Source organism: Carassius carassius, chromosome 48, assembly GCF_963082965.1.
Source record: "Carassius carassius chromosome 48, fCarCar2.1, whole genome shotgun sequence".
Taxonomy (NCBI): Eukaryota; Metazoa; Chordata; class Actinopteri; order Cypriniformes; family Cyprinidae; genus Carassius; species Carassius carassius.
In genome coordinates this window covers 23,624,536-23,652,531 of record NC_081802.1, presented here as the reverse complement: position 1 = coordinate 23,652,531, position 27,996 = coordinate 23,624,536, and the positions used below count along the sequence as shown (strand labels likewise).

The 27,996-nt window shown below is 40.3% G+C and overlaps 1 protein-coding gene across 2 annotated transcripts; it reads right to left on the bottom strand.

Moving 5' to 3' along the window:
- Positions 1 to 701: 701 nt before the first annotated feature.
- Positions 702 to 11,070, bottom strand: LOC132131698 (guanylate-binding protein 4-like). Of its 2 annotated transcripts, XM_059543764.1 has the most exons (9): positions 10,890 to 11,070; positions 10,673 to 10,800; positions 10,345 to 10,454; positions 9,933 to 10,120; positions 9,260 to 9,502; positions 2,324 to 2,604; positions 1,694 to 1,906; positions 1,499 to 1,601; positions 702 to 1,236 (listed from the first exon to the last, which is right to left on the bottom strand). In XM_059543764.1, the coding sequence occupies exons 1-9, from the start codon at positions 11,062 to 11,064 to the stop codon at positions 794 to 796; spliced, it is 1,884 nt and encodes a 627-aa protein (XP_059399747.1). In that variant the 5' UTR covers positions 11,065 to 11,070; the 3' UTR covers positions 702 to 793. The 2 variants fall into 2 exon arrangements, with proteins under 2 accessions (XP_059399747.1, XP_059399748.1); XM_059543765.1 differs by lacking the exons at positions 702 to 1,236; positions 1,499 to 1,601; positions 1,694 to 1,906 and adding an exon at positions 1,936 to 2,154 and having other exon boundaries at positions 10,890 to 11,066.
- Positions 11,071 to 27,996: the final 16,926 nt, after the last annotated feature.

Below are 27,996 nucleotides of genomic sequence, written 5' to 3'. Positions count from 1 at the left end.
CAGACTGTGGTTATGAGTTAATTAATCATGTCAACATGGATTAAAGTGTCTAAAAGTGCTTAAATGTACTGACCTTTATACAATATTTGTAAATGAAAAAAGTGTGTTCGATTATATTTTAATCAGTTTAAGCAACCAGTTTAATCACATTTGCAAGCATTCAAATGCACACTAATAAATAAGCTGTCAGTCAGTGTATAAGATCATTTAAAAATCATTTGTATATAATGTGCATGATCATATGCACTTGATCGCAATTGAAAGTTTATTAGCATTTGTAAGTATTTTATGTTAATTAATGATCTATTAATCATTATGTGATGTTCACTAGGTGCCTTAGGAATCATTCCCACCTTATTGTGAAAATGATTGCAAAGGGGGGTTACATGTGAGTATTTTCTGTAAAAGTTAGGCTATGTTGATGAAATGAGTTACTTTGCCTGTTGTGTGATCTGCATGACGCCTCCTGCCATTTAAAGGCCATTCAGTAAAACAATGCTATTCTGGTTCTTTTCAAAACACATTTTAGCTCTGTGTTGCTTGGTGCATGTCCAGCAGTTTATTTTACAATGTTAATCTCTATACATACATATTCATAGTCCATATAGCTAACACTGTTCTCCTTGAATAAGGTTGGTTACCATGTCAGCATTACATTCAGAAAAACGGATGATCAGCGCTCACACATTACCATTCAGAAGTTGAAACAGCTATGACATCAAATAAAAAGCTTTGTAACTATAAAGTCAAAAAGGATATTGCATTCAGGGAGATTATTGTGTAAAAGCAGATTTCACTGTATAGAACAGCCTGGAGATGAAGGTCTCGGTCTGCTGTTGATCGCCTCCATCTGCTGTCTGTGCTGTTGCCTCATCACTTCCAAGTTCTGTGCGTTTCTTCGCTCCTGATCTGCTATCTTCTGTGCAAACTCCCTGGACTTCCTGTCCTCTACCTCGTTATTATTCCTCTTCAACTGCTCGATCTCGCTGGCCATTTTGTCGGCTTTCTCTTGAAAGCCCTTCTCCATCAGGGCAGCCTGTTCCCTCAGCTTACTGTCCATGGCGCGCTGCGTCTCCTGCTGTTGGAAGGACATCTCCTCTTCCATCTTCTGTATGACCTGTCTCACCCTCTCCTCATTATTCTGTTCTTCAGTCACCATCTTCTCCTCCAGCTGACGCTGCCTCTCTTCCTGGGCCTTGATCTCCTGTTCCAGAAGGACTGCCCGCTCTCTCTCCTCTGGTCAGCCAAAACACAAGTGGTTCAAGAAACAGACATGCATGCTGTAAGTTCAGCGAAGTAGACATGCTAGCAGCATCATCCCTCTTGTTTGACACACTGAGAAGATGAGCGTTCAAAACAAGCATTCATCCATCCATCCCCTTACTCTTAATTCCCTTGCACCATCCTTTCATTTACCTTAATGCTAACTGTGCTACTGGGTTGATTCTATTCATATTCTCATGTGCAGGGCTTACTGTTGAAAACACAAAGCTCTCACCGCAAATCCTTCTTTCGTTTTCGGTTAGTTTATCATCAGCCTGCAGAATGGCTGTGGTGACTGCAACCTTTTGCTGTAGAAATTTCTCCAACACCTCGGCAATCTGTGAAGAAACACAGAAAGAGTAAACCTGTTGGTAAAAATATTAATATCTGAAGATGCTTAGTGCTATTGCTTTAACGTAACATTTATCACCTTGACTTCTTGATAGGCCAGTGTATTGTACTGATTCACAATGTCCTCCAGGTCCTGACAGAAGAGATTGTACCCACCAGCTGTGGCATAAAACCCTTGATTGATCCTCTCTGTCATTGCTTCAGAGAGAACTGATAGAAGACATTCACATTTAGCCTCAGAGGCCTTCTCATTGTCCTGGAGATACCTGTCAAACTGATGATTGATGGCTTCCTAAAACAGCACAACAAAACAGGAAGGTTCCTTAATGCTCATCATTTGAGTTTTCTGTACACTTTCTGTACATTTCTATCCATCTAGTTATTTACCCAATGCTTTTTTCAAAAGCAACTTACAAAATGGTATTATTCATCATATCCTAACCATTGGGAACATTCAGTGTCTTGCTCAAGGTCACTTTGACACATAGCCAGAATACACCAGGTTTGAACTGTGAATCTTCTGACTCTCAGACTATTTCTCTACAAGAATACCAAAGTGCATTTATCTGTGCAACAAAAGTTGCCCATTTTTTAGAAATTTGAGTTAACTGTTACCCATGTTGTTATTGGAGTCTTAGCTCATGTCATTTTCCATAAGGTGACTTAAAGCCATCTAGTGTTGTAATGTGGCATGTCCACTCCCACCTACCTCTAAAGATGTCAAGAACTTCCCATCACTGTCCCTGAAGGAGCGTTTCATGAAGGTCTGTGTTGCCATGAGACTGAAGCATTGGTGTTCACAGGTGATTTCATTCAGTTCCAGAGGGAAGGACTTCTTCAGCTTCTCCATTCCACTCTGGTACACCTCAAGCCCCTCCTGAAAAGCAGCCTCATTCTCAATCAGTGCCATTGCGATCACAGCATTCTCCAGACATGGCACAGCTCCACTGGCGATGGTGTCTACGTAGGTTTTTACAAGATGACCCAGAACTGTAAGAAAGCAGAAGAGTCAAACACAAGTAAGGTCAAAAATAAATGGACGCAATTCTATTAGTTTAGTTTTGAAACAGAGTTTTTCAAGCTTTATGTCATTAAGTTGTTGATGAATAAATATGCAAAGATGGAAAACATTAATTCCAGAGCATTAAAAGCATAATTCACTAAAAAAACAAATATTTTATTTTTTGTTTTGGGTTAAACCATTTTGGTTACTAATGACTTCCATTTGTATGTACAAAAAATTACAGACAGTTCTCAGATTAAATTCTTCTATATTACACACAAAATAACATAGGTTTGGAATGAAATGAGGGCATGTAAGTGACAGATGACACAAATACACCAATAAAGTATTTGTTGAAAAGCTTGTGGTACTTGAACTGTGGTTACTATCAATATTGAATGCAGTAGCCAGCCATGCAGTATGTTTGACTGCCAACACACCCCATAAAGCATTATGTGGTGTGAACGACCTAATCTCATTTGGGGGAAGTGAGGATGAGTTACTTGACAACAGCATGTCATTAGCAGCATCGGATGCAGAGGAGCTGTTGGCTCAGTGACTGACCCCTCGCCATAGTCCACGCCCAGTGCCACCAAAGACAGGATGGATGCTGAGCTTCTCTGTATCCTTTCCAAAGTGGTCGAAGAGCTGGATTTAGAGTAGTATCAGCCAGAGGAGCTATCCCACAGCCGTCTGGATGAATGGTTCCTGCTGGCGCACCGCCTGGCCCCTCATCAGCGTTCCTCTCCATTCCTACCGGAGGTCCATGATGAGCTCACCAGATCATGGTGCACTTCCTACCCTGCCTGCCTCCGTACTGCTTCTTCATCTGCCCTCACTTCCATCAATGGCGCTGAAGAAAAAGGGTACGATAAGCCACCACCCCTAGAGTAGTCAGTAACCGCGCACCTCTACCCGCCCACGGCCATCAGCTGGAGAGAAAAGACCGCTCACCCATCCAAGCCGTGTAGGACCACTTCAGCTCTCCTTGGACATGCCTACACTTCAGCTGGACAGGTGGCTTCAGTGCTTCATTCAATGGCGGTCCTTCAGGTTTTTCAGGCCAAGATCCTTGCATCCTCTGATGAATCTGGCCTGGATTCTGTGACCCTCAGGGACCTGAGGAGTGCAACCGACCTGGCTCTGCATGCCACCAAGACCACCACTTAGGCGATCGATGGCCAGCCTTATGGTGCTCGAGCGCCATTTGTAGCTGACGTTAACAGATCAAGGAGGCGGATCCTCTAGGAAGATAAGATCCTCTTCCTCAATGCTCTAGTCTCTCCAAAGGGTCTCTTTGGGCCAGTGGTTGAAGGATTCGTCGAGCGCTTTACAAAGGTACAAAAATCGTCCCAAGCTATGCAACATTTCAGCTATGCGCCGTTCAGCCCGATAAGGCTATTTTACAATTCGTAAGGCTCAATTCCTATTGAGCTAACTCCAATTCACTCTAAGACCCCTGCGCTTCAGTGGCATGGTCCCCAACTTAGTGGAAAGCAAGACACTCACGTCAGAGGTGATAAAAGGTGAAACAGATCCTTGTGTAAATTCGTTCAAGAGACTGGTTCTTTTCTCTGAACCTGAAGGATGAATACTTTCACATTCAGATAGCCCCCATCACAGGATTTTCTTGAGATTCGCATTCGAAGGAGTCACTTAGTCCTTCCCTTTGGGCCCCTGCACTTTTATGAAGTGCTAGGCGCGGTTCTACTACCTCAATGACTGGCTTGTTCTGGCCCATTTAGAGGCAGAATTAATATCACACAGGACCCTTCTCCTCAGCCACCTGGAGTGCCTGGGTGTCAGGGTCAATTTTGCCAAAAGCTTGTTGTTACTCAACCAGTGAATATCATGAGATAATCCAAATGAGAGCAGAAGTCATGCCGGAATGGGCTCTGGCCATACGGAGGCTGGCGACCTCCTTCAAGATTGGTTCCACTCACCCTCTCAAAGCATTTCAAAGGATGCTGGGCCTCAAGACGGCAGCATTGCCAGCACTACAGTGGCACCACAGGTTCCATCCCATACGCGACATCATGGACGCCTGTAGATCAGGGTGAATCAGGCCTGTGTGACAGCCCTGGCCCCCTGGAAAAACTCCAGCTAGAAGGAACAGAGTGTGACCATAGGTGTGGTTTGCAGACGGACAGTTGTCACAAAAGATGCCCGCAATTCAGGTTGGGGGCGCTGTGCGAGGACATACTAACTTTTGGCCACTGGTCAATGACAGAAAAAGGCTTTCACATCAACTGCCTAGATATGCTAGCAGTTTGTTGAGCCAGTCAGTTCTTCTTGCCAATCATGGCTACAATCGCACCATGTGCTAATCCAATCGGACACCATGTCTGTGGTGTTCTACATAAATTGCCAGGGAGGCATCTCCTCAAAGTGTCTCTTCACTCTGGTAGAGCACTTCCTGGAAAGGGCTCAACTCAACCTGCGCTCGCTGGGAGCAGCTCATATACCATTCCGCTGAGATGGGATCTCCCCTCTCTGTCCTATTTGCTTGGGTGCTGCTCATGTGGCGACTGGCAGAGCTGCGTGCGTGCTTCAATGTTTGTAAATTAATGAGTTTGTTAAATTGATTGTGAAAGATTGTGCTTTTGCTGCTGCTGATCAACTGGGGAAATAGTGCAATCTCAGTTTTGGTTCATGGTAGAGTCTTGGTGGAGCGTGCCAGTGATGACCAGAGAGTTCCTGTTGGGCTTGCGTTCTAATGCCGTTCCTGTCGATTACACTTGGAATATTCCTGGAGAATTAATTAAGCCTGCTGCGAATTCTCGAGGCCCAAAAAGAAGAGTTAGGATGAAATGCGGGAACCAAGGGGGAGTTTGATGCAGATTAAAGAGGGCTCAAAGATTAACTCCATTGCCTGGAATACTTTTAGGCAATGTAAGCTCAAATCAACATAAACTGGATAAATAACAAGCCAATTTGAGTTTTATGCACAAATACAGAAACGCGCATATAATGGCATTTATTGAAAGTTGGTTGGAAGACTCAGTTGCTAATAGCACTTTATGGATCTAGGGACACCTTTTGCTGGACAGAGATAAAGATACTACTGGGGAAAGACGTGGAGGCCCAAGAAAAAGGGGCAATAGAGAATGGGTGCTTGTTAATACAAGTAATACAGTTGTTACAAATATACAATTAAAAGAAAAGACAGCTCTGTAATATTTTCAGACTTTATTGTAGATGTATTGATTAGAGTGGGCTATCCCTCACTCTCTGAGCATGCTTTTGCCTCATCATCAATGGAAGTAGTGGAGAGTGGGGTAAGTTGACCCCCCCCCGCTGTTTCTTGGCCACTATACACTTTTACTGTTGTGACCATTTATTTTGGAACCACCCATCATTTCTGCCAGATTGTGATAAGGAGAAAAACACGGGAGGAGTGGAAGGCACCTATTACTTAAACAGTTTTTGGTTTCTTAAAGTAATAACAGATGTAATGGTTGTTACATCAAAGCAAATTTATCCAGGTCTAAAAATATACATGATACATATAGATCATTTAGCAATAAAACCATGTCAATCATTTAGAATAATTAAATATTAGCCTGAACTGGTAAGCTACAGTAGCTATTTTTTTTCCAAAATGGCAGCTATGGGTAAAAGTGAGCCAAATTGAGCATTTTAATTTACCCCACCATAAGGCACTGTAGTTAAGTTAAATCTCTGAATTATAAACTGGTATTTAATGTGATATTACTAGTTTAATTTATCATATAGATATTATTAGTAGTTTATTTGATAGGGACAGTGTACAAGTGCACCAAATCTTTCTCTGATGAGAACCAGAAAATGCTTTTCATCACATTATAATCAGATATTGTCACGATCATTAGCTGGAGTGCCCATGAACTTCAGTAGAGGGCACTCCACTCAGGATCATTCCACCCATCAACCACCAGATGTCACCATATCACTTGGACACTAGCCCCTCTCATCTGTTGCACCACACCCAAACTACATCTCCCATGAGCCTCTGCATCACTATTACCTTGCCGCACCTCATTCATTAGCTAATCTCCTTGCCACACCTGCACCTCATTTACACACACACAGACACACACACATACACGTATATAAAGCAGCACTCACACACAGCCACATTGCGAAGTCTTGTTTAGCCTGACGTTTCCGAGCGTTTTTCCTTGTGTTTGTTCCTGCCGTACCTGACCTTTGGATTGTTTTACCGACTCTGATTCTCTGCTGCCTGCCCCGACATTCTGCTCGTTTCTGTTACTGATACTGGTTATCCCTGACATACCTGACGCTGTTACTGATTATTGCCTGTCTGACCATTCTTAATAAAAGTTCTGCATATGGATCCGAACGTTTCTGGCTCATCGTTACAGATATATCTTTTCACCTGTAGTCACTAATGGCCAACAAACTCTCTGTTTAGTCAAACTGCTAAATCAGTGGTTTTCAACCTGTAGGTTTTGCAGGTGGGCCACCAATTACTATTAAAAGAAATATTAATATTGTTCATATATGTAAAAATGTCTAAGTCATAACATAATAACAATTTCATATATATAATTAAATAACAAAATTAATATTAAACTGTAACTATGCTTCCACTATTCGAGCTCGTTGATTGGTTTAAGAATAAACTGCCAATTTATCTTAGATATTTTGCTGCATATGCTACAGAACAACAGTAGTTTTGCTGAGCGGTGCAAGCTCGAGTTATTTTCTGACCATTGCAAGTTCATTCAATAAAGACAGTTAACAATCTAGCTTCTGAGTGCTAAGTTATTAACCCAACAATAACTGGGTCAGTTATTTGTTTGGTTGTGTGGGCCACGAGTTGAAAAACGTTGGGAACGACTGTGCTAAATATTCTATATGATGATTTGCCTGCTGGCTTGCTGGAGCTTTGAATTCACATTTAATGTAGAACTGGCTTTTTGCAGCTGATGAAGATAAAAGGCCAATGGCTCTAGCCACTGGGATACCCCTTTGTGCACGGCCCTGGATAGGTTACATGTGCTTCCTGTGCTGATTAAGTTTTAGATCGATGTTATGGACCGAATCTAGGAGCTTTTAGGTCTCTGTCACTACCACCTCTTGGATCATCTGATCATAATATTGAAGTTGTAAAGGGTTGTTTCTATTGCACAGACTGGAATATGTTTTTGAACACATGTTGTGATCTTAATGAACAGGTGTTTACCATTTCTAAGTATATTACTTTCTGTGCTGATACTGTCATACCTACAAAAAGATAATTTTGTATCCCAATAATAAACCTTGGGTTACGAAGGAGTTTTCAGGTTTGCTGAATATGAAGAAGAGACCATTTAACTCAGGAACTTATGAGGAGAAAAAACAGATAAGCAGGGAAGTTGAAAGGCCAGTAAAAATAGCTAAAAATAATTATAAAAATAAGATTGAGGGTGTGTTTTTGCAAGGTAATCTTAAAGCTGCCTGAAAAGGAATTAAGAGTATGGCTGAAGTAAGTACTTCTGCTATACGTGATGAGATGGCACTTCTTATAGATAATGTTAGCAAGATGGGACTTTTTAAAGATAAAATTATTAGAAGAACTAATATTAAATTGAATCTATCTGATATTTTGTAACAGTTGAAGGCTACACCGCTGGCCCCAGGCCCAGATGGTATATGTGGTTGAACACTGAGTCACTGTGCTCAACAGCTTAGTGGAGTTCTCCACTTACATTTTCAAACTTCTATAGATCTAGGGTTGGTACCTGATTTGTGGAAAAGCTCAATTATTGTACCTATACCTAAAAAAGTAAAGCCAGAATTTGATGAATAATCAAATTTCGCATTCACAAATCCTGTGGAGAACACCTGTTTATATAACCACATGCCCTGCCCATTCTGGCAGGCTCCAAAAAGTCTTTTCCTAAAGCGTCTTAGCAAGACACAGTACTCGTTCCCATATCTCAGGGAACCGAGGTTACGTTAGTAACCAAGTATGTATTCTTTCTCTACCAAGACGTTACTTTTAATACCATATATAACTCTCTAAACACAGCACAACACTGCATTTCATGCCATACCATTTATATCATTAACATAAGTCATATCGCCCAGATCTAAAACTGCTTAAAGTTAAAGCATTACAGACATGCCAGTATTATTTTCTATAAAGCTGCTTTGAAACAAGTACATTACGTGTATGGACCTTTTCCACATTTCCTGGTTTCTCCGCAGCGAAGTCGTCATAGTTGGGTTAACTTGAAGCGCAGTGAATGGGAGAGTACCACAAAAAAGTTTTTTGCATTCCCATTTCCTCAAATATCAAAAGAAAAACTCAATAATGTTTTCATGACTTTCAATAAAAGGAAAAAAAATTGAGAGCGACTGATAACGTCAGTTAGAAGAGAGAACGATGTCAAATTTACCGTCCCTCCCATAGACGCTGTATTAGATACACCCTCGCTTTAGTCTGAACTGCTTTTTCGTAATTTGATGTAAAGGCGATAATAATACAAAGAACAATGTACATACATTTTTTTTTTACAAATATAAAAAACTTTCAAGGATTTACGATGATGATGACTGTTAAACATGTCATCCCAGTCTTGTGAAATGCAAGAAGCGCTATAGAAATGGTTTGATCTCTTGGGTTAGTCACTCATACATGAATCTACGAGTTACCTCTGCCGGTGACCGTGTGTCCATCTTTCAGATTTTTCACTTGGCTCTGGTCAAAGATAAACTGGCAGAAACGATTCGTGACCTCCAAGAATCGTTCTGAAATCTCCTCTGGGTCCAGTGTCTCCAGATAAGAGACATTGTCTGGATTGGTTGGGAATGGGAAGGTGAAACATTTCCGAGATGGGAAGTATTTACGAATGCACTCTCTTGGAAGGTTGTAATTGTTCACTTGCATCGAGGTACCTTCAAAAAAAAACACAAAGCAGTCCTTCAGTCAAAATACACAGTGAAAACTGTAACATCAAAGAAACTGCTAGCTTTTCAACATGTTAATGGTCAATGATCTTGGCTATCACTGGAGATAAACACAGAGAGCCAAAATCATTGACTGGAAGTGGCTACAAAGGTTTTGTTTGCTAACAGAATGACAAAGCACATGTTCTGACAAAGCTGGTAATAAAACTATCAGGCAAGTGTAAATCTTATTACTCATGTATGTTTTATATATTGTAGCTTAACATCAGCCTGCCCAGGGACTAAGGGTGAAAATGAGCTCTTGAGCTAAAACCTGGCACTATGCATCTCTCCCTTTGAGGTTAATGTTTATTGTTCACTGTCCATTTCTTTAAAAAAAAAAAAAAAAAAAAAAAAAAAATTCAGGGTTAAATATTACCTAGTTTTAGCTTCAGAGCAAACTCTAGGTATTCATCCTCTGTTGCATCTTTCTCATTGATTTTAAGCTGCAGAGTGAAGTCCCTCACAGCCCAGATAAAACTGGGGAAGAACTTGACAAACTCTCCGTCATCTACAACTTCATCAGGTGACTTGATCTTGATGTACTCCGTTAGCTCAGTGACGTATCTGTTCAGTGTGAGTCAAAGGACTGCTGAACATTCACTGCAATATTGTAAACCACGGAGATCTGTACAAGAGCAATCCCAGCTAATGGCCAATTTACAAAAGACAACTATAATTTGGGGATAGCTTTACTTGGAGTCTTTCTTATTTACATATTACTAAACTATTAACCTAAATACTTGGCAAGCTCTCATATCAAACAAACTTGTTGTTGATCAGAAGGATACTGCAGTTCCTCTATAGCCCTGTTGTCAATAGTTCCTCGGCTGTTCAGGACTAGAGTGCTGCTCAGAAGGACAGCCAAAGAGAAGATCCTGGTGTCATGCACTGAGTTGCCCTGAGACAAACAGGACATGAAGACATGAGACCACAGCCCATAACAGACACACAGTTCCTGATATTGAATCATCTGTGATTATGAGATTGTTGTACACTGTGATATCTCTTTGGATTGGGTCGGTCACTACAAACAGGCCACTAGGCCTGGACAACTGACCAGCCATCAGACAGAAAGCCATATAGATAATATATGACAGAAGTACTTTAGTTTGTCACCTTGTCCACGTCTCCGAGTCCCTCGGTGTCCAGCAGCACCAGAGTGGTTCCTGCTTTAGTGGGGTGAGGCACACACCACATCCAGATGCCCTTCGTCTTGGACTCGATTGTGCTGCCCAGTGCAAACCCTGATAACCACACACCAGAAACCCCACAATGACTTGCATGCACTTATCTGAAGGGGTACAAGCGTTTGCATGACATCAGTGCTGCTGACCTGTTTGCTTCCCTGCCAGTCGATTCATCAGGTAGGACTTCCCAGTTCGGTAGAGACCCACCACGGCCACCACCACCACGGGCTGCTGGATCTGCTCCAGAACCTGCAACGCTGAGTGCTGGACACACAGCTTCCCATCGGACGCCGTGTCAATCAAGCACACTGGTTTGTCCATGGCCCCTGGGACACCCAAACACATTCACTTCAACCATTACTCCAATAATCCTGCTTTACACAGTGCACGAACTCCCCGCACGAGCAGCCTTTCCTCGGTTTGGGTCAAATACAACACACTTTCACAACAAACTACACAAGCAGGCGGAGTAAGACACATAGAAACACTGTCAGAAATTAGGAATCTCAAATTATTACACTCTTTTCGACAAGGGTAAAATCCAAAGCTTTGATTCACTAAAGGAAAAATTTGGGCTTAACCAAAGTGACTTTTATAGATGTCTTCAAGTGAGGGATTATTTAGAAAGTAAAATTAAACCAGGAGTACTGTCAAGGGCTGAGTCAGGAATAATACAGGTTTTCCTAGCAGTATCCAAGGCTCAGCCATGTAATAAGATCATTTCAAAGTTGTATAAGGGTTTTTTCCAAAATTTACCTGAAAATACTCTGTATATAAGGGACAAGTGGATAAGGGAAGGAGACTTTTTTTATTTCAAATGAAGACTGGGGCAGAATTTGTAGAGCACAGTGGCAATCCACAAGTTCAGCCACATGTAGAGAATTCTGTTGGAAAAACGTTATCAGGTTTTTTACTACACCATCACAGAAAAAACATCAAGGGAAGGGTACTAGCTGCTGAAGATCATGTGGGGAAATGGAAGCGAACCATTATCACATTTTTTGGGGGTGTCAGAAATTGAATCAATACTGGCATGAGATTAAAGGAGCTCTGACGGCTGTCTTTGGGGTAGAGATTGACTTTACCTGTGAATTTTTATATTTGGGTAATATCCCCTCAGAGAGGTGGAACAGAAATGATAATAAGTTATTGTTAATTCTCTTAGCAGCTAGTAAAAAAGCAATTACCAGAAAATGGTTAAAACCAGAGTCACCCACGGTGAAGGAGTGGATTGATATAACACATAATATACATGTAATGGAAAAATTATCTTTCTCCTTAAGAGCATTAAGGGAAGACTTCCTCCAAATATGGAGTAAATGGATTGATTACATTAAACCAGTACGCCCAAACCTCTTTTGAAAGGTTAATTTTTTTTTTTTAACTATTGGAATATGGCAATTTTTGGAATCTTCTGTAAGTAATAGCTCCCCATGTTTTATTGTATATAGTTACTGTTAAGAGGAGGAAACAAAGCATTGGTGACACTTGTAAAAACTTCTTTCCAGGCCTGAGAGAATATATTCTGTATTGATAATTGTTTTTATGTGTTTATGTATATGTTTATTTTTCATTATTATTAATACTGTTTTGATATACATGTAATTGCATAAACTTTCAAGTGTCTTTGATTTAGCAATATCTTGAAGGCTTGCTTTCTGTATTTCTCCTTGAAAAATTACAAAAAAAAAAAAAAAAAAGAAAGAGACACTGTCAGATTGTGTGTGTCCAGCTACAGACTAGAACCAGACTGGGTTCAGCTGATACTGGTTGACTAGAGAGGTACTACACAAGTCCATCATGTCACATAAACAAGGACTGTTGAAGGTCAGGGGCTGTTTCATAAAACAAGTTCACCAAATATGACTTGATTTGGCTTCATAAGTCAAAATGACTATAGCTCAAGCTCAGTGAGTGTGGTATCTTATGCTGGGAAACTAACCTAATCAGGAGCAGGCTAACTATCAGGTTCAGATGAGCTCCTCCAACACTGAGCAACAGGAACACATCCATATCACCACTGACTCTCTCACATACTGTTATTGGACCTTATCAGTTCAAAAATACGAGCATACAGAAAATAGACCTTAAATAATCAAACAAAAACATAGGCTACAACCGACTGTATTTAATGTATTGTGCCCAAGATTTAATGACTTTGTTTAAAGATATATTAAACCATTTTATCATGCTGCTACATGTGCTACGCAGCCTTTCTCTCTGGTTTTATGTCAGCTAGACTTTATGGTTATTAGTAGAACATAACGATGTAAAACTGCTCTTTAAAGCTTTAAAAACATTAAAACAGACTAGATCTTATGCTGCATTCCAGGCTACCCGTAACCCGTGTTTTTCCAACCTTCTACCCGTGAAAGTGCACTGGAACAGCAGTCAAACCCGTGACTTCCCACCCGTGAACTCGTACTAGATAGATGTACTCCGAGTTACGAACTCTGACGTCACATAGCCTGCGAAACAACAATGGCAGCCTCTATGGATAATATTGCCTATGGATGCAGTGTTTACGCAAGTGGTGCACGTTAAAAAAACGATTTTAGGACAATATAACTGGGACGAGTGGGGCGGGGCCGAGGGACATGGGAGCGAGGCCGGTGGAGTGATTGGAGATGAGCTACACCTGTTCGACCCACCGGTCTCGAGGCCCACGGAGGAGATGGAAGGATATAAAACTGGAGCGACGACAGTGAAGGACAAGAGAGGACCAGGCCTGGTCTTTTAGTTGTGTTTTGGTTTTTATTTGCGCGCACCAGTCGTCCGTGAGGGGCTGGTGCGCTGTTTTGTGTTTGTTTTGTAATTAAAGTTTCATTTTGATTGTCCGCCGGTTCCCGCCTCCTTCTTCCCGACGATTAGGAAGTTTAATTCATTACAATAACATTGCAATAAAATTAATAATCTAGCTACAGTTGCTTGTGCTCAGGAAGTTTGGCGTGACTTGCCTGGAACGCTATAAAGTTGTGTCGTGGTTTGAAATCGTGACTTACGGGCTCAAAAACCTCCTGGAACGCAGCATTATATGATACACATGACCTCATTTGAGCTAGTCATTAGGGCTGTACTGCACCAGCTTACATGTGATTCACAGTTCCTGCTATCATAAAAACACACTTATATGTAGAATTAAGATTGTACATGTGTCAGATGAGAAATACACCTGTGACGTGTCAGTTATAGACTGATGAAAACACAAGGTCTCAAATGCATTAAACGGCACAGATTATATTCTCTATTTGTGATGGTGAATCGATGTGATCCAGGACTGCCTAAGAATAAGATGCACATCAAATTATCCTGACTCATTCAGCCTGGATTGAATTAGTGAGATTGTGTGAACTCAAACTCTCGTTCATGAACCACTTTAGTCCCGAGTGATTTGTTCGGTTATTTCAAGCCAGGTTTTGGACTTTAATCCCTGCTTTTCTCAGGGTCTTCTCTGAAACAGCCCCCAGAACATCTATCAAGATAAGTCAGATTGTAGAGTTCACACACACACTGAGTGCTAAATTAAATCACCAGCACAATCTCAGAGACACAGGGTCACACATGATCAACTGCAGGATCAAACCCAAACATGAAGAATGTGCTGCTGCTGACTGTGAAACACTGAACATTGATTGTTTGCAGCACAAGTGCTAGAATGATCTGAATGAAGGAACGCCTCTTACCTGATTTACTTCCCTCCAGTCTTACTTCAGTCTGAGTTGTGTTCATGTCCTAGCTTCCTGATATTCTAGCAGTGTCTCTTAGACACACCCTCCGCTCCAGACTCTGGGTGCTGATTGGTGGAGAGTGAGTTAGGGGCGGTCCCTGGTCTCTGATTTGAGCTCTGAGCAAACAACAATCTGCACTTTCTCTCTTGGTTTCAGTTTCACAACCAGCAACTGCAGACTGGAAAACACGTGACAGCAGACACAAGGAGCTTGGACTGTTTCCAGAATGTGCAGACACATGAAAAGATCAGATGCTTTCCTGTTTGTGGTACAGTATCACACAGATTGGAATGACATCTTGTATCCCTGAGCTGTGAACAACAAAAGCTGATCAGTGATATTCCAGAAATATGAAGAGTACAGTAGATTGTCTGATAAACCTGGTTTCTGATGACATTGAATGGAAATCCCCAGGAGCTTTCTCCTCCAGAGTATCAGAGATTTAATGTGTTCCCGACAGCTGCTGGTGGAACCGTACTGAGCTGCATCATCTCCACCAAACATTATGAAAGAGTCCTCCAGCATGTGTCTGCATTTGTGTGTCTTTATCAGCTTTTTCATTATGCCTTCACGCCACTAGGTGTCATTAGTTTAGTTAATCTTTTTTACCCAAACATACTATGTTTGAGAACATTTTTAATAATATCATAAATGAAAATGAAAGATCGGCTCGGACAGAGAGTAAAGTTGAGGCATGGAAAGAGTGCATTAGATATAACACTTAATACAGCCTTATGACCAAATCTACATACTGATCATCTTTTTACCTTCATTTGTGTGGATCTTACCAATCTGTTTTCAGAGATATTTGGGACAGCACAATCAGTTCAGCTTTTGTCTCTCTCAGCCACATCCCTTCATATATTGATATTGTTTATCCACCTGTTATTAGGGTTAATATTGTTATTAACCATCTTTATCAACCATTGACTCTAAGTGACTTGATTCTTCCAGCCGTAGAGAGACCCGTCACTTAATGTGATGCAATACAAACATACAATGAATAATTATGCCACTTCTTTGTTTTGTCTATTTAATGTCACTGTCTCAAAGGATTATTAATCTTTTCATTGTTTATTTGGGGCATTTACAGTTTTTCTCATCAAATATTGATAAATAATTATTTGCGACTAATTGGATTATTTAATCTGCAAATCATGTAATTATTAATATTTAAAACAATATGAATTGACAGTCGGATGCCCATTTTCCAAAAGTTAATTTGATTCTTCAAGGTCTTAATGAAAATCTGTAACACACTTTATTATAATTTCTCAATGATAGTGTAAATTAACACCCTTTAACCTTGTCACAAACAGCGTCACAGCGAGCCGTTTTGGTGTAAACTTTAGGTGCATTCATTAAGAAACTTGCTAAGTAGTGTGTTGTTAGGAAAGGCGATTTGTAGTTTTCTTTTTTTCTATGAATTTTGCACTCAGTTCCTCTGGAGGTGAAGCTGGATCATGAATGATTTGTGCGAACACAAACACATTTATGTAGATCAGGGCACATTCCCTTCAGAAACAGAGCTAGTCCACTGCGTGTTCAGATGTCAGGAGTAAATGACTACTGCTATGTTCATTACATCCAACAACAAAACACCTCAATCACTCTGGTTTACAATAATGACAGTCACTCAGGGGGCGGAGCTAAAGTAAGACACCACTGTCAATCAACAATCTGAGAAAGACTTGATTTGAGAAAGGCGTAATGGTTTTAGTAGATTATAGAAACCACTGGGTGGATCTTTATCATTTTAGGGTGGTTGTGGACATACGCTACCAACACACATTCATGTTCAAACAACAGGTAAACGTTAATTTTGCATCCAATGACCCCTTTAACATACAATGTTAATTTAATTTGTAATATTTAATTTGAGATAAAAAACAAAAATGCCCACAAAAAAATATTTCTAGTACTTCAATTCTCATCTCTGATTTTGTTTGCACTCAATTATCAAAACAGAAAGAATGGCTCTATCAGCAGAAAGACTGATAAATCACTTTTGAAGCCAGACAAGTACCAGATGAAAGATATAACTGAAGTATAAACGTGTGTGTGCTTGATGTGTGAAAACATTGATCACTGGTGCAGAAGACAAAATAAAACTACAATGTACTTTTCAAGATGAAATAAAAGAGTAAGGAGTAAGAAGTACTGTTTTGTCTTCAGAAATGTAATCAAGTAAAATGACTTGAGTATGTTACGCCCCTGCAAACACACTGGTACTCCCTAAAAACCAGGGGGCAGGGTTTCATATTTTATTGAAGCACTCCTGTGCGCCACCATTGGCTAGCGGACCCCCACCTGCTGTTAGCATTCCATTGACTCCCATTCATTTTGCCGTCACTTTGACAGTGAATAACTTTACATCTGAGGTGTTTAAAGACTCTATTTGTCCATTCATTATTTCTAAAGATACACGACAATGTATAAAAGGCTCCATTACCTTGTATCTTACGTTATGTTCCCGTAGGAGCAGTTTTTGTAAAAACAGAAATTACTGTATGGACAGGAGGAGAAGCTCGCAGGCAATCTTTTACTGTCTATGAGGCAATCGGGGGGACGTGGAGGCATGAAGTAAAGGGAGAAGCCCTTAGAGAGTCCATAAAAGCAACGGAACAAAATTGTTCAACAACCTCTGCAAGATTCGGGGGGTGATTCAGATTTCTCTTGGCACAGCGATTAGAAGACTTACAGGTTGCTCACGTGACATCTATGTCATCAAGCTCAGTTTGAGTCTGCGCAGTACGCTCCACCTCCAGGAAGTAAGTGCTTCTGATAGACTTCACTTGTCTCCGTTGAATCCAATGGGGTCGCTGTGTCCATTTCTGTTACTGTCTATGGTCAAATAAAAAAACAGTGAAAATATAGTGCAATCAGTTCAGACATTGTACAGTGCTCATTCAATAAATGCACAGCTAAACAGATGAGTTTTAAGTCTAGATTTAAATGCGACTAGTGTTTTAGCACATCTGATCTCTTCTGGAAGCTGATTCCAGCTGCGGGCGGCATAGTAACTAAAGGAGGACTCCCCTTGTTTTGTGTGAACCCTTGGTATTTCTAACTGACTCGATCCTAATGATCTGAGTGCTCTGTTAGGTTTATATTCAGTGAACATATCTGAAATATATTTCGGTCCTAGGTCATTTAGTGACTTATATACGAGTAAAAGTACTTTAAAATCAATCCTAAATGTAACTGGAAGCCAGTGTAAGGACCTGAGGACTGGTGTGATATGCTCAGATTTTCTGGTTCTAGTCAGAATCCTGGCAGCAGTGTTCTGGATGAGCTGCAGCTGTCTAATGGTCTTTTTGGGAAGAACGGTGAGGAGCCCATTACAATAGTCCACCCTGCTGGTGATGAAGGCATGAACAAGTTTCTCCAAGTCTTGGCGGGAAACAAAAGATCTAATTCTTGCAATGTTTTTTAAATGATAGTATGCTGATTTAGTTACTGCTTTTAGTTACTGTAAGACTGAAGAAGAGGGCAGATATGATGAAGAAAATCTGAGATGTTCATTGGACAGTGCAAATTGACATAGTTAGAACTACACCTCTGGACCTGTGGTTAGAAGCATAGTTTCTTGTTAGTAAGACACATGGGCTTAAATAAATTGACTGTTTTTAATATATGTTGGATTATTAGCAGAAATCATAGCATGTGTCATGATCCCAAGTGAGAGTGTCCATCATGGCCAGCAGAGGGCACTGCAAACTGGACTTCACATATACATTTAACTCCATTTCCCATTCACCCTGCACCTGCCACTCTTCCTACAACCACATACACACACACACACACACACACACACACACACACACACACACACAGTGACTATTGCACTACATTTCCCACAAGCCCCATCCCTGCACTCTGATTACTCTCCAGCTGCAGCTCATTGGATTTTAGTATTTAAGCTGGCAGTTTTCTTGTGTTCATTGCGAGGTCTTGTCTTACTACAGTTTGCATTTCTGAGCGTTTACTATTTCCGATGTCTGCCTGTTGCTTATTTGTTCTGTCTCCCGTTTATGATTACTGCTGCCAGCCTCCTGGATTATTGCTTGTTTATTGGACTGTGTTTCTCTGCTTGATACCCTGACATTCCTCCTGTGCACCGACTACGATCTGCCTGTCCTTCTCTGCTGTGTTCGCTGTCATTGACCCCTGCCTGTACGACCAAGATGTTTCGTATTAAAAGCTTGCAAATGGATTCCATGTCCTGTGATGACTCCATCGTTTCAGTATGCTTGAAAATTTCACGTCTTCGTTTGCATTTACTATTTGTAATGCACCTGCCCCCCAATAATAGCAATAATCTTTGTGCTTCTGTCATAACTCAATGGCTGGATGTCTAAGTGGTGCCCACAGAATAACATAGATAGGTTTCATAAACAATTGGACGAGCTTTTGGGGCAGACCTGACCTGGTGAAAAGAGATGGTCTTCATCCCTCCTGGGGTGGCTGAGGAACAGTTCCACTCATTCTCTACTATAGGAGAGGAAGAATTGTATAAACTTGTTAAATCATCTAAACCAACAACATGTATGTTAGACCCTATACCATCTAAGCTCCTAAAAGAGGTGCTTCCAGAAGTCATAGATCCTCTTCTGACTATTATTAATTCCTCATTGTCATTAGGACATGTCCCCAAAACCTTCAAACTGGCTGTTATTAAGCCTCTCATCAAAAAACCACAACTTGACCCCAAAGAACTAGTTAATTATAGACCAATCTCGAATCTCCCTTTTCTGTCCAAGATACTAGAAAAGGTGGTATCCACACAATTATATTCCTTCTTAGCAGTGTTAATTTTGACAAGAAATTTTAATTTAGTTTTTGTCTTAGTCTTTTGACTATAATTCTTTTTAGTTTTAGTCAAGTTTTAGTCATCTGATTTTTTTTTATTTTAGTCTTATTTTAGTCAACTAAAATTGCTTGGTATTTTAGTCGACTAAAATAATACTAAATTCAATAACAGATTTACTAGACAATTTTTCCCGCTGGTATAGGAAACAAACTTAACCAAAATATGTAAAACACAAATTCAACTTTATTTCAACACAACTGTGTCTTTATTTCAATTCAAAAGCTTTTATGCAGCAACAAACATTGTCATGGTAATGTAAACAATAACTTCTTATCAAATGTTTCTATCATGAGAATAAAGTCCTCATCTTCTGCTGTAGTCAGTGGTAACCCTGAACGTCCAATCCATTTTGCTATAGCCTCCTCTTTTACTTGCTGTTCTCTGGCATTGCTTTTGTACTTTGTAGTACCTAACAGTGCTTCTGCAAGGTTTTGATTGGACATTTTTGCCTTTTTTGCGCATGGTTCCGCGTTCATCAGGAGACTTCTGCAGCTGTGACATAAAAAAAGAAAATAGTTTAAATTATAAATTATGTTTATATTATTTATTCATTGCAATCACTTTATTTGCGCAAGCAGTAAATATTAAAGCACTAAACGCAAATAAAAGAGTGAAACAAGTAAATATTTAATAAGTTGGCAGCTAGGTGGATAAAAAAAGTAACAAGATTTTATAAGGTATTCATTTGTCTAGCAATATTGTATGTTTTAAATACCACAATATTGCTAGATGAGTATGTATAATGATAGGATGTGAACAGTCACATTTCACATGACTAATCTAGAAATATTTGTGATATTGTCAACAAGTAAAACATTATGAAATATACTAAACATTAGTATTAATCAAATGTATGTCCGGGTGCCTCATCTGTCTTTTCAAATTGGTTGTGTTCTTGCCACGAATGATCGCTCCGCATGCTTTACACTTTGTTTTGTTTTTTGTTCGTCGTCAAACGTGAAGTGAGCCCACAAGTCTTTTTCTCCCGGCTGTGGACATTTTGTCGCTCTTTTAGACATCATCTCTTCGAATGCCGTCTTCCCAGGAGCTTTGTCAAAGACTGAATACCTTCGCTTCATGTCTCAATAAGTCAGGCTCTGATTGGTTCTCTTCTCATGCAGTCTCGACTGTTCTGTTTTGCAGATTGGTTCTTTTGTTCATTCCTCGCATTTCTCCCGTCTGCTGATTGGATTTTCGTCACAGTCTATTTTCGTCTCTTCCTTTATTCGTTGACGATAATGTCAATCAATTAAGTCATAGTTTTAGCCTCCATCAGTGACTTCTTTTTTAGTTTTCATTTCATTTTTCTCCGCAAAAATATATTTGTGACGAAAATAATGACGAAAATATTTAGTCAACGAAATTAACACTGCTTCTTAGAGAAAAATGGTATATGTGAGGATTTCCAGTCAGGATTTAGACCGTATCATAGTACTGAGACTGCTCTCCTTAGAGTTACAAATGATCTGCTCTTATCATCTGATCGTGGGTGTATCTCTCTATTAGTTTTATTGGATCTTAGTGCTGCGTTTGACACAATTGACCACAACATTCTTTTGCATAGACTTGAACACTTTGTTGGCATCAGTGGAAGTGCATTAGCATGGTTTAAATCGTACTTATATGACCGCCATCAGTTCGTAGCAGTGAATGAAGATGTATCCTATCGATCACAAGTGCAGTATGGAGTACCTCAAGGCTCAGTACTAGGGCCGCTACTCTTCATGCTTTATATGTTACCCTTGAGAGATATCATCAAGAAACATGGTGTTAGCTTTCACTGTTATGCTGATGATACTCAGCTCTATATTTCTTCGCGGCCCGGTGAAATACACCAATTTGAAAAACTAATGAAAGTAAATAACAAAACTAATAAAACTAACTAATTACGGCCAATGCTCTCGATGTCAAATTCAGAAATGTTAATCCATGCATTTATGACCTCAAGGTTAGATTATTGTAATGCTTTATTGGGTGGTTGTTCTGCACGCTTAGTAAACAAACTACAGCTAGTCCAAAATGCAGCAGCAAGAGTTCTTACTAGAACCAGGAAGTATGACCATATTAGCCCGGTCCTGTCAACACTGCACTGGCTCCCTATCAAGCATCGTATAGATTTTAAAATATTGCTTATTACTTATAAAGCCCTGAATGGTTTAGCACCTCAGTATTTGAATGAGCTCCTTTTACATTATAAAAAAAGGAGGCTTGCTTTTTTAATGGAATCTACCTGAATAAATAATGTAATATCACCTAAATTATTTAATCACAACAAATTAAATATTGTGTTGTTGTGGTGTCACACACTGTTTCAGTGCATCCCTACAAAGATGAAGTGTTCAAGGTGAATGCATACCTTGACACTAGGGGTCAAACAACTAAAAATCAAGTCAGGAATCTTGGTGTGATTCTGGAGACAGACCTTAGTTTCAGTAGTCATGTCAAAGCAGTAACTAAATCAGCATACTATCATTTAAAAAACATTGCAAGAATTAGATGTTTTGTTTCCAGCCAAGACTTGGAGAAACTTGTTCATGCCTTCATCACCAGCAGGGTGGACTATTGTAATGGGCTCCTCACCGGCCTTCCCAAAAAGACCATTAGACAGCTGCAGCTCATCCAGAACACTGCTGCCAGGATTCTGACTAGAACCAGAAAATCTTAGCATATCACACCAGTCCTCAGGTCCTTACACTGGCTTCCAGTTACATTTAGGATTGATTTTAAAGTACTTTTACTCGTATATAAGTCACTAAATGACCTAGGACTGAAATATATAGCAGATATGTTCACTGAATATAAACCTAACAGAGCACTCAGATCATTAGGATCGAGTCAGTTAGAAATACCAAGGGTTCACACAAAACAAGGGGAGTCCTCCTTTAGTTACTATGCCGCCCGCAGCTGGAATCAGCTTCCAGAAGAGATCAGATGTGCTAAAACACTAGTCGCATTTAAATCTAGACTTAAAACTCATCTGTTTAGCTGTGCATTTATTGAATGAGCACTGTGCAATGTCCGAACTGATTGCACTATATTTTCACTGTTTTTTTTTATGTAAAATCATTTTCTAAATGTTTTTAAATTCATTTTAATTAAGTCAATTTTTTTAATCATTTTAAAAGTTTTAAAATGGCTTGTTTTATTATTTTTCTTCATTATTATTTTACTTTCTTTTATGTAAAGCACTTTGAATTACCATTGTGTATGAAATGTGCTATATAAATAAACTTGCCTTGCCTTGCCTACTTTGGGCCCCAACCCCCTACGACTCAGGTTTTACAACCCTTGAAATCACAAGAACTAACCTCACAGTTGTTAATGAGAGGGGGTCATTTGTTAGCATTTTAAACTGGCCAGACCAGAAGAGCAGGCTTGACTCCAGGGGGGTTTAGAATTGGATGCATTTAAAAGTAAGACCCTTTTAAAAGTAGCAATAACCATGGTTTTATTATAGTAAAACTGTAGTAACCCATGGTTTTTTGGCGTATTGACTACCATTTGTATAACCACAGATTTACTTCAAATACCATGGTTAAACTATGGTTAATTTAGCAAAACCATGGTTAATTTGTGGTTACCATAGATTAACTATAGTAACCATGTTTTTTTGGTTTCATTTGTAGTAAAACCATGGTTAATTTCCGTAAGGGCTGTAATGCCCACCAGATAAGTGATATATATACTGTATTTAAATCATGACAATAGATATGTATTTGGACTCGGAAGAACAGATTTGCAGAACATTGCCACCTACCAGCCAATCAGATATTATAATGTTGTTTCCATGTGATTTACGTGATCCCTCTACAAGCACATTCCTTACTAAGCAACATAGGTGGACACACACATGGAGCAATATGAATGTGGGTAACCCCTCTTGATTTTACAATTCCTGTACGAAATCAGCTCTCACTATCTTTGATCACAGGCAAGTGATGTTGTGGAATATAGCCAAATTATTGATGCAGTCAAAAACTCTCCAACTGTATTGCTAGCAGAAGATTTGGCTACTTAAATTAAGGAAAGTACTAAAGATATAACAGTTGGTAAATCTGATAAAAGACACACACACACACACACACACAAAACTTGACATTGTCATGTGTATAGTTGGTGTGCCCACGTATAGCCACCAGAGGGCACTCTTCTTAGTTTTGGTTTGTTTGTAGTTGTTGCATTTATACAAACACAGTGAACTGAACTGTGCTAAATACCTTTTTTTTTGCACAAAGAAACCGAAAATAATGAGTTTAATTTTTTTTGCCCAGCCTTCCTTATTGGAACCAGAATATACAGATGATGAATTAAGAGAGATGGACACAGCAGCAAGCACAAACAGAAGCTTCTGTCAGACACAGAGCACTAGAGATCTGCTGGAGTAAATGATGCCTACAGCATTTTGTTTGCTTGTACAAGCATTGTTCTCTTCTTGGCTGAAAAACATCCATTTTGTGAAACTCCTCTTTTTTAATTTGTCATACAGCTCCGAAATAGGCTATATTGTAGTGTATTGTATTTATCCATGTCAGGCCAGCACAAAACACCTTTTTATTTAATTAGCGTTATCGAGAATTTGTTTTTTTATAATAATCTTTCTTTGTCAAGATCACACACCCCTAAACTGAGCTGACATGAGCTGAATAAAGAGACTTTGGTCAATCTGTTTCCAGAACCGATCCTGTTGATTAATTGACTCTACTACAGAACCAAAGATGACATGATCTCTGAACATCCTCAGAGCTTGTAGAGAGCTTTACACATGACACCTTCCATCAACTGACCGAAATCAGGGGTTCACTGGAGAACATGAGTGAGATATTTACTGCTCAAAGTTAAGCGGGTGACGAGGTCAGTTGAGCAAATTAATGAGACACAGCCTGCTGATTGGTGTTGAGATGAAAAGGCTTGTTTGTCCCATTGGAGCCGCTGAACTTTTCATCATCTCAGTGTATCTGATGTCTTCATTAATGTGTGTCCAGTTACAGCATCATCTGTGTTGTTCATGTGTCCACTGGGACAGTAAAGGTCAGTTAGTTTTCTACTGTGCAGAGCTGGAAAATCACTCTACCTCCCATCAATTCCCTGTTGAACAAAACAGCAGATGCTGGTTAAGCAGGACTTGAAGCTAGTATGTTGGTTTGAACTGGTCTATAGCTGATTTGAGCTGGTTTCAGGTGGTCTTTAGCTGGTCATAAGCTGGTCATTAGCTGGTCTTTAGCTGGTTTAAGATGGTGTTTAGCTGGTTTAAGCTGGTCATGAGCTGGTCTTTAGCTGGTTTAAGCTGGTCATGAGCTGGTCTTTAGCTGGTTTAAGCTGTTCTTTAGCTGGTTTAAGCTAGTCTTAAGCTGATTTAAGATGGTCTTTAGCTAGTTTTAGATGGTCTTTAGCTGGTCATGAGCTGGTCTTTAGCTGGTTTAAGCTGGTCTTTAGCTAGTTTTAGATGGTCTTTATCTGGTCATGAGCTGGACTTTAGCTGGTTTAAGCTGGTCATGAGCTGGTCTTTAGCTGGTTTAAGCTGGTCTTTAGCTGGTCTTTAGCTGGTTTAAACTGGTCTTTAGCTGGTTTAAGTTGGTCTTTAGCTGGTCATGAGCTGGTCTTTAGCTGGTTTAAGCTGGTCATGAGCTGGTCTTTAGCTGGTTTAAGTTGGTCTTTAGCTGGTCATGAGCTGGTCTTTAGCTGGTCATAAGCTGGTCATTAGCTGGTCTTTAGCTGGTCATGAGCTGGTCTTTAGCTGGTTTAAGCTGGTCATGAGCTGGTCTTTAGCTGGTTTAAGCTGGTCTTTAGCTGGTTTAAGCTGGTCTTTAGCTGGTCTTTAGCTGGTTTAAACTGGTCTTTAGCTGGTTTAAGTTGGTCTTTAGCTGGTCTTTAGCTGGTTTACGCTGGTCTTTAGCTGGTCTTTAGCTGGTTTAAGCTGGTCTTTAGCTGGTCTTTAGCTGGTTTACGCTGGTCTTTAGCTGGTCTTTAGCTGGTTTAAACAGGTCTTTAGCTGGTTTAAGTTGGTCTTTAGCTGGTCTTTAGCTGGTTTACGCTGGTCTTTAGCTGGTTTAAGCTGGTCATGAGCTGGTCTTTAGCTGGTCTTTAGCTGGTCTTTAGCTGGTTTAAGATGGTCTTTAGCTGGTCATAAGCTGGTCTTTAGCTGGTTTAAGCTGGTCATGAGCTGGTCTTTAGCTTGTTTAAGATGGTCTTTAGCTGGTCATAAGCTGGTCTTTAGCTGGTTTAAGCTGGTCATGAGCTGGTCTTTAGCTGGTTTAAGCTAGTCTTTAGCTGGTCTTTAGCTGGTTTAAACTGGTCTTTAGCTGGTTTAAGTTGGTCTTTAGCTGGTCTTTAGCTGGTTTACGCTGGTCTTTAGCTGGTCTTTAGCTGGTTTAAGCTGGTCTTTAGCTGGTTTAAGCTGGTCTTTAGCTGGTCTTTAGCTGGTTTAAACTGGTCTTTAGCTGGTTTAAGTTGGTCTTTAGCTGGTCTTTAGCTGGTTTACGCTGGTCTTTAGCTGGTCTTTAGCTGGTTTAAGCTGGTCTTTAGCTGGTCTTTAGCTGGTTTACGCTGGTCTTTAGCTGGTCTTTAGCTGGTTTAAACAGGTCTTTAGCTGGTTTAAGTTGGTCTTTAGCTGGTCTTTAGCTGGTTTACGCTGGTCTTTAGCTGGTTTAAGCTGGTCATGAGCTGGTCTTTAGCTGGTCTTTAGCTGGTCTTTAGCTGGTTTAAGCTGGTCATGAGCTGGTCTTTAGCTGGTTTAAGCTGGTCATGAGCTGGTCTTTAGCTGGTTTAAGCTGTTCTTTAGCTGGTTTAAGCTAGTCTTAAGCTGATTTAAGATGGTCTTTAGCTAGTTTTAGATGGTCTTTAGCTGGTCATGAGCTGGTCTTTAGCTGGTTTAAGCTGGTCTTTAGCTAGTTTTAGATGGTCTTTATCTGGTCATGAGCTGGACTTTAGCTGGTTTAAGCTGGTCATGAGCTGGTCTTTAGCTGGTTTAAGCTGGTCTTTAGCTGGTCTTTAGCTGGTTTAAACTGGTCTTTAGCTGGTTTAAGTTGGTCTTTAGCTGGTCATGAGCTGGTCTTTAGCTGGTTTAAGCTGGTCATGAGCTGGTCTTTAGCTGGTTTAAGTTGGTCTTTAGCTGGTCATGAGCTGGTCTTTAGCTGGTCATAAGCTGGTCATTAGCTGGTCTTTAGCTGGTCATGAGCTGGTCTTTAGCTGGTTTAAGCTGGTCATGAGCTGGTCTTTAGCTGGTTTAAGCTGGTCTTTAGCTGGTTTAAGCTGGTCTTTAGCTGGTCTTTAGCTGGTTTAAACTGGTCTTTAGCTGGTTTAAGTTGGTCTTTAGCTGGTCTTTAGCTGGTTTACGCTGGTCTTTAGCTGGTCTTTAGCTGGTTTAAGCTGGTCTTTAGCTGGTCTTTAGCTGGTTTACGCTGGTCTTTAGCTGGTCTTTAGCTGGTTTAAACAGGTCTTTAGCTGGTTTAAGTTGGTCTTTAGCTGGTCTTTAGCTGGTTTACGCTGGTCTTTAGCTGGTTTAAGCTGGTCATGAGCTGGTCTTTAGCTGGTCTTTAGCTGGTCTTTAGCTGGTTTAAGATGGTCTTTAGCTGGTCATAAGCTGGTCTTTAGCTGGTTTAAGCTGGTCATGAGCTGGTCTTTAGCTTGTTTAAGATGGTCTTTAGCTGGTCATAAGCTGGTCTTTAGCTGGTTTAAGCTGGTCATGAGCTGGTCTTTAGCTGGTTTAAGCTAGTCTTTAGCTGGTCTTTAGCTGGTTTAAACTGGTCTTTAGCTGGTTTAAGTTGGTCTTTAGCTGGTCTTTAGCTGGTTTACGCTGGTCTTTAGCTGGTCTTTAGCTGGTTTAAGCTGGTCTTTAGCTGGTTTAAGCTGGTCTTTAGCTGGTCTTTAGCTGGTTTAAACTGGTCTTTAGCTGGTTTAAGTTGGTCTTTAGCTGGTCTTTAGCTGGTTTACGCTGGTCTTTAGCTGGTCTTTAGCTGGTTTAAGCTGGTCTTTAGCTGGTCTTTAGCTGGTTTACGCTGGTCTTTAGCTGGTCTTTAGCTGGTTTAAACAGGTCTTTAGCTGGTTTAAGTTGGTCTTTAGCTGGTCTTTAGCTGGTTTACGCTGGTCTTTAGCTGGTTTAAGCTGGTCATGAGCTGGTCTTTAGCTGGTCTTTAGCTGGTCTTTAGCTGGTTTAAGCTGGTCATGAGCTGGTCTTTAGCTGGTTTAAGCTGGTCTTTAGCTGGTTTAAACTGGTCTTTAGCTGGTTTAAGTTGGTCTTTAGCTGGTCTTTAGCTGGTTTACGCTGGTCTTTAGCTGGTCTTTAGCTGGTTTAAACAGGTCTTTAGCTGGTTTAAGTTGGTCTTTAGCTGGTCTTTAGCTGGTTTACGCTGGTCTTTAGCTGGTTTAAGCTGGTCATGAGCTGGTCTTTAGCTGGTCTTTAGCTGGTCTTTAGCTGGTTTAAGCTGGTCTTTAGCTGGTCTTTAGCTGGTCTTTAGCTGGTTTAAACTGATCTTTAGCTGGTTTAAGCTGGTCTTTAGCTGGTTTAAGCTAGTCTTTAGCTGGTCTTTAGCTGGTTTAAGCTGATCTTTAGCTGGTTTAAGCTGGTCTTTAGCTGGTTTAAACTGATCTTTAGCTGGTTTAAGCTGATCTTTAGCTGGTTTAAGCTGGTCTTTAGCTGGTTTAAGCTGGTCTTTA

What these genes read in the sequence shown, in the direction of transcription:
- LOC132131698 (XM_059543764.1), bottom strand. Translation starts at nt 11,064, where the DNA reads ATGGACAAACCAGTGTGCTTGATTGACACGGCGTCCGATGGGAAGCTG. An exon ending in AGGGCTATAGAGGAACTGCA is followed by an intron (nt 10,121 to 10,344) that starts GTATCCTTCTGA and finishes CACACTGAACAG; the next exon opens with ATACGTCACTGAGCTAACGG. An exon ending in TGCTCTGAAGCTAAAACTAG is followed by an intron (nt 9,503 to 9,932) that starts GTAATATTTAAC and finishes TTTTTTTTGAAG; the next exon opens with GTACCTCGATGCAAGTGAAC.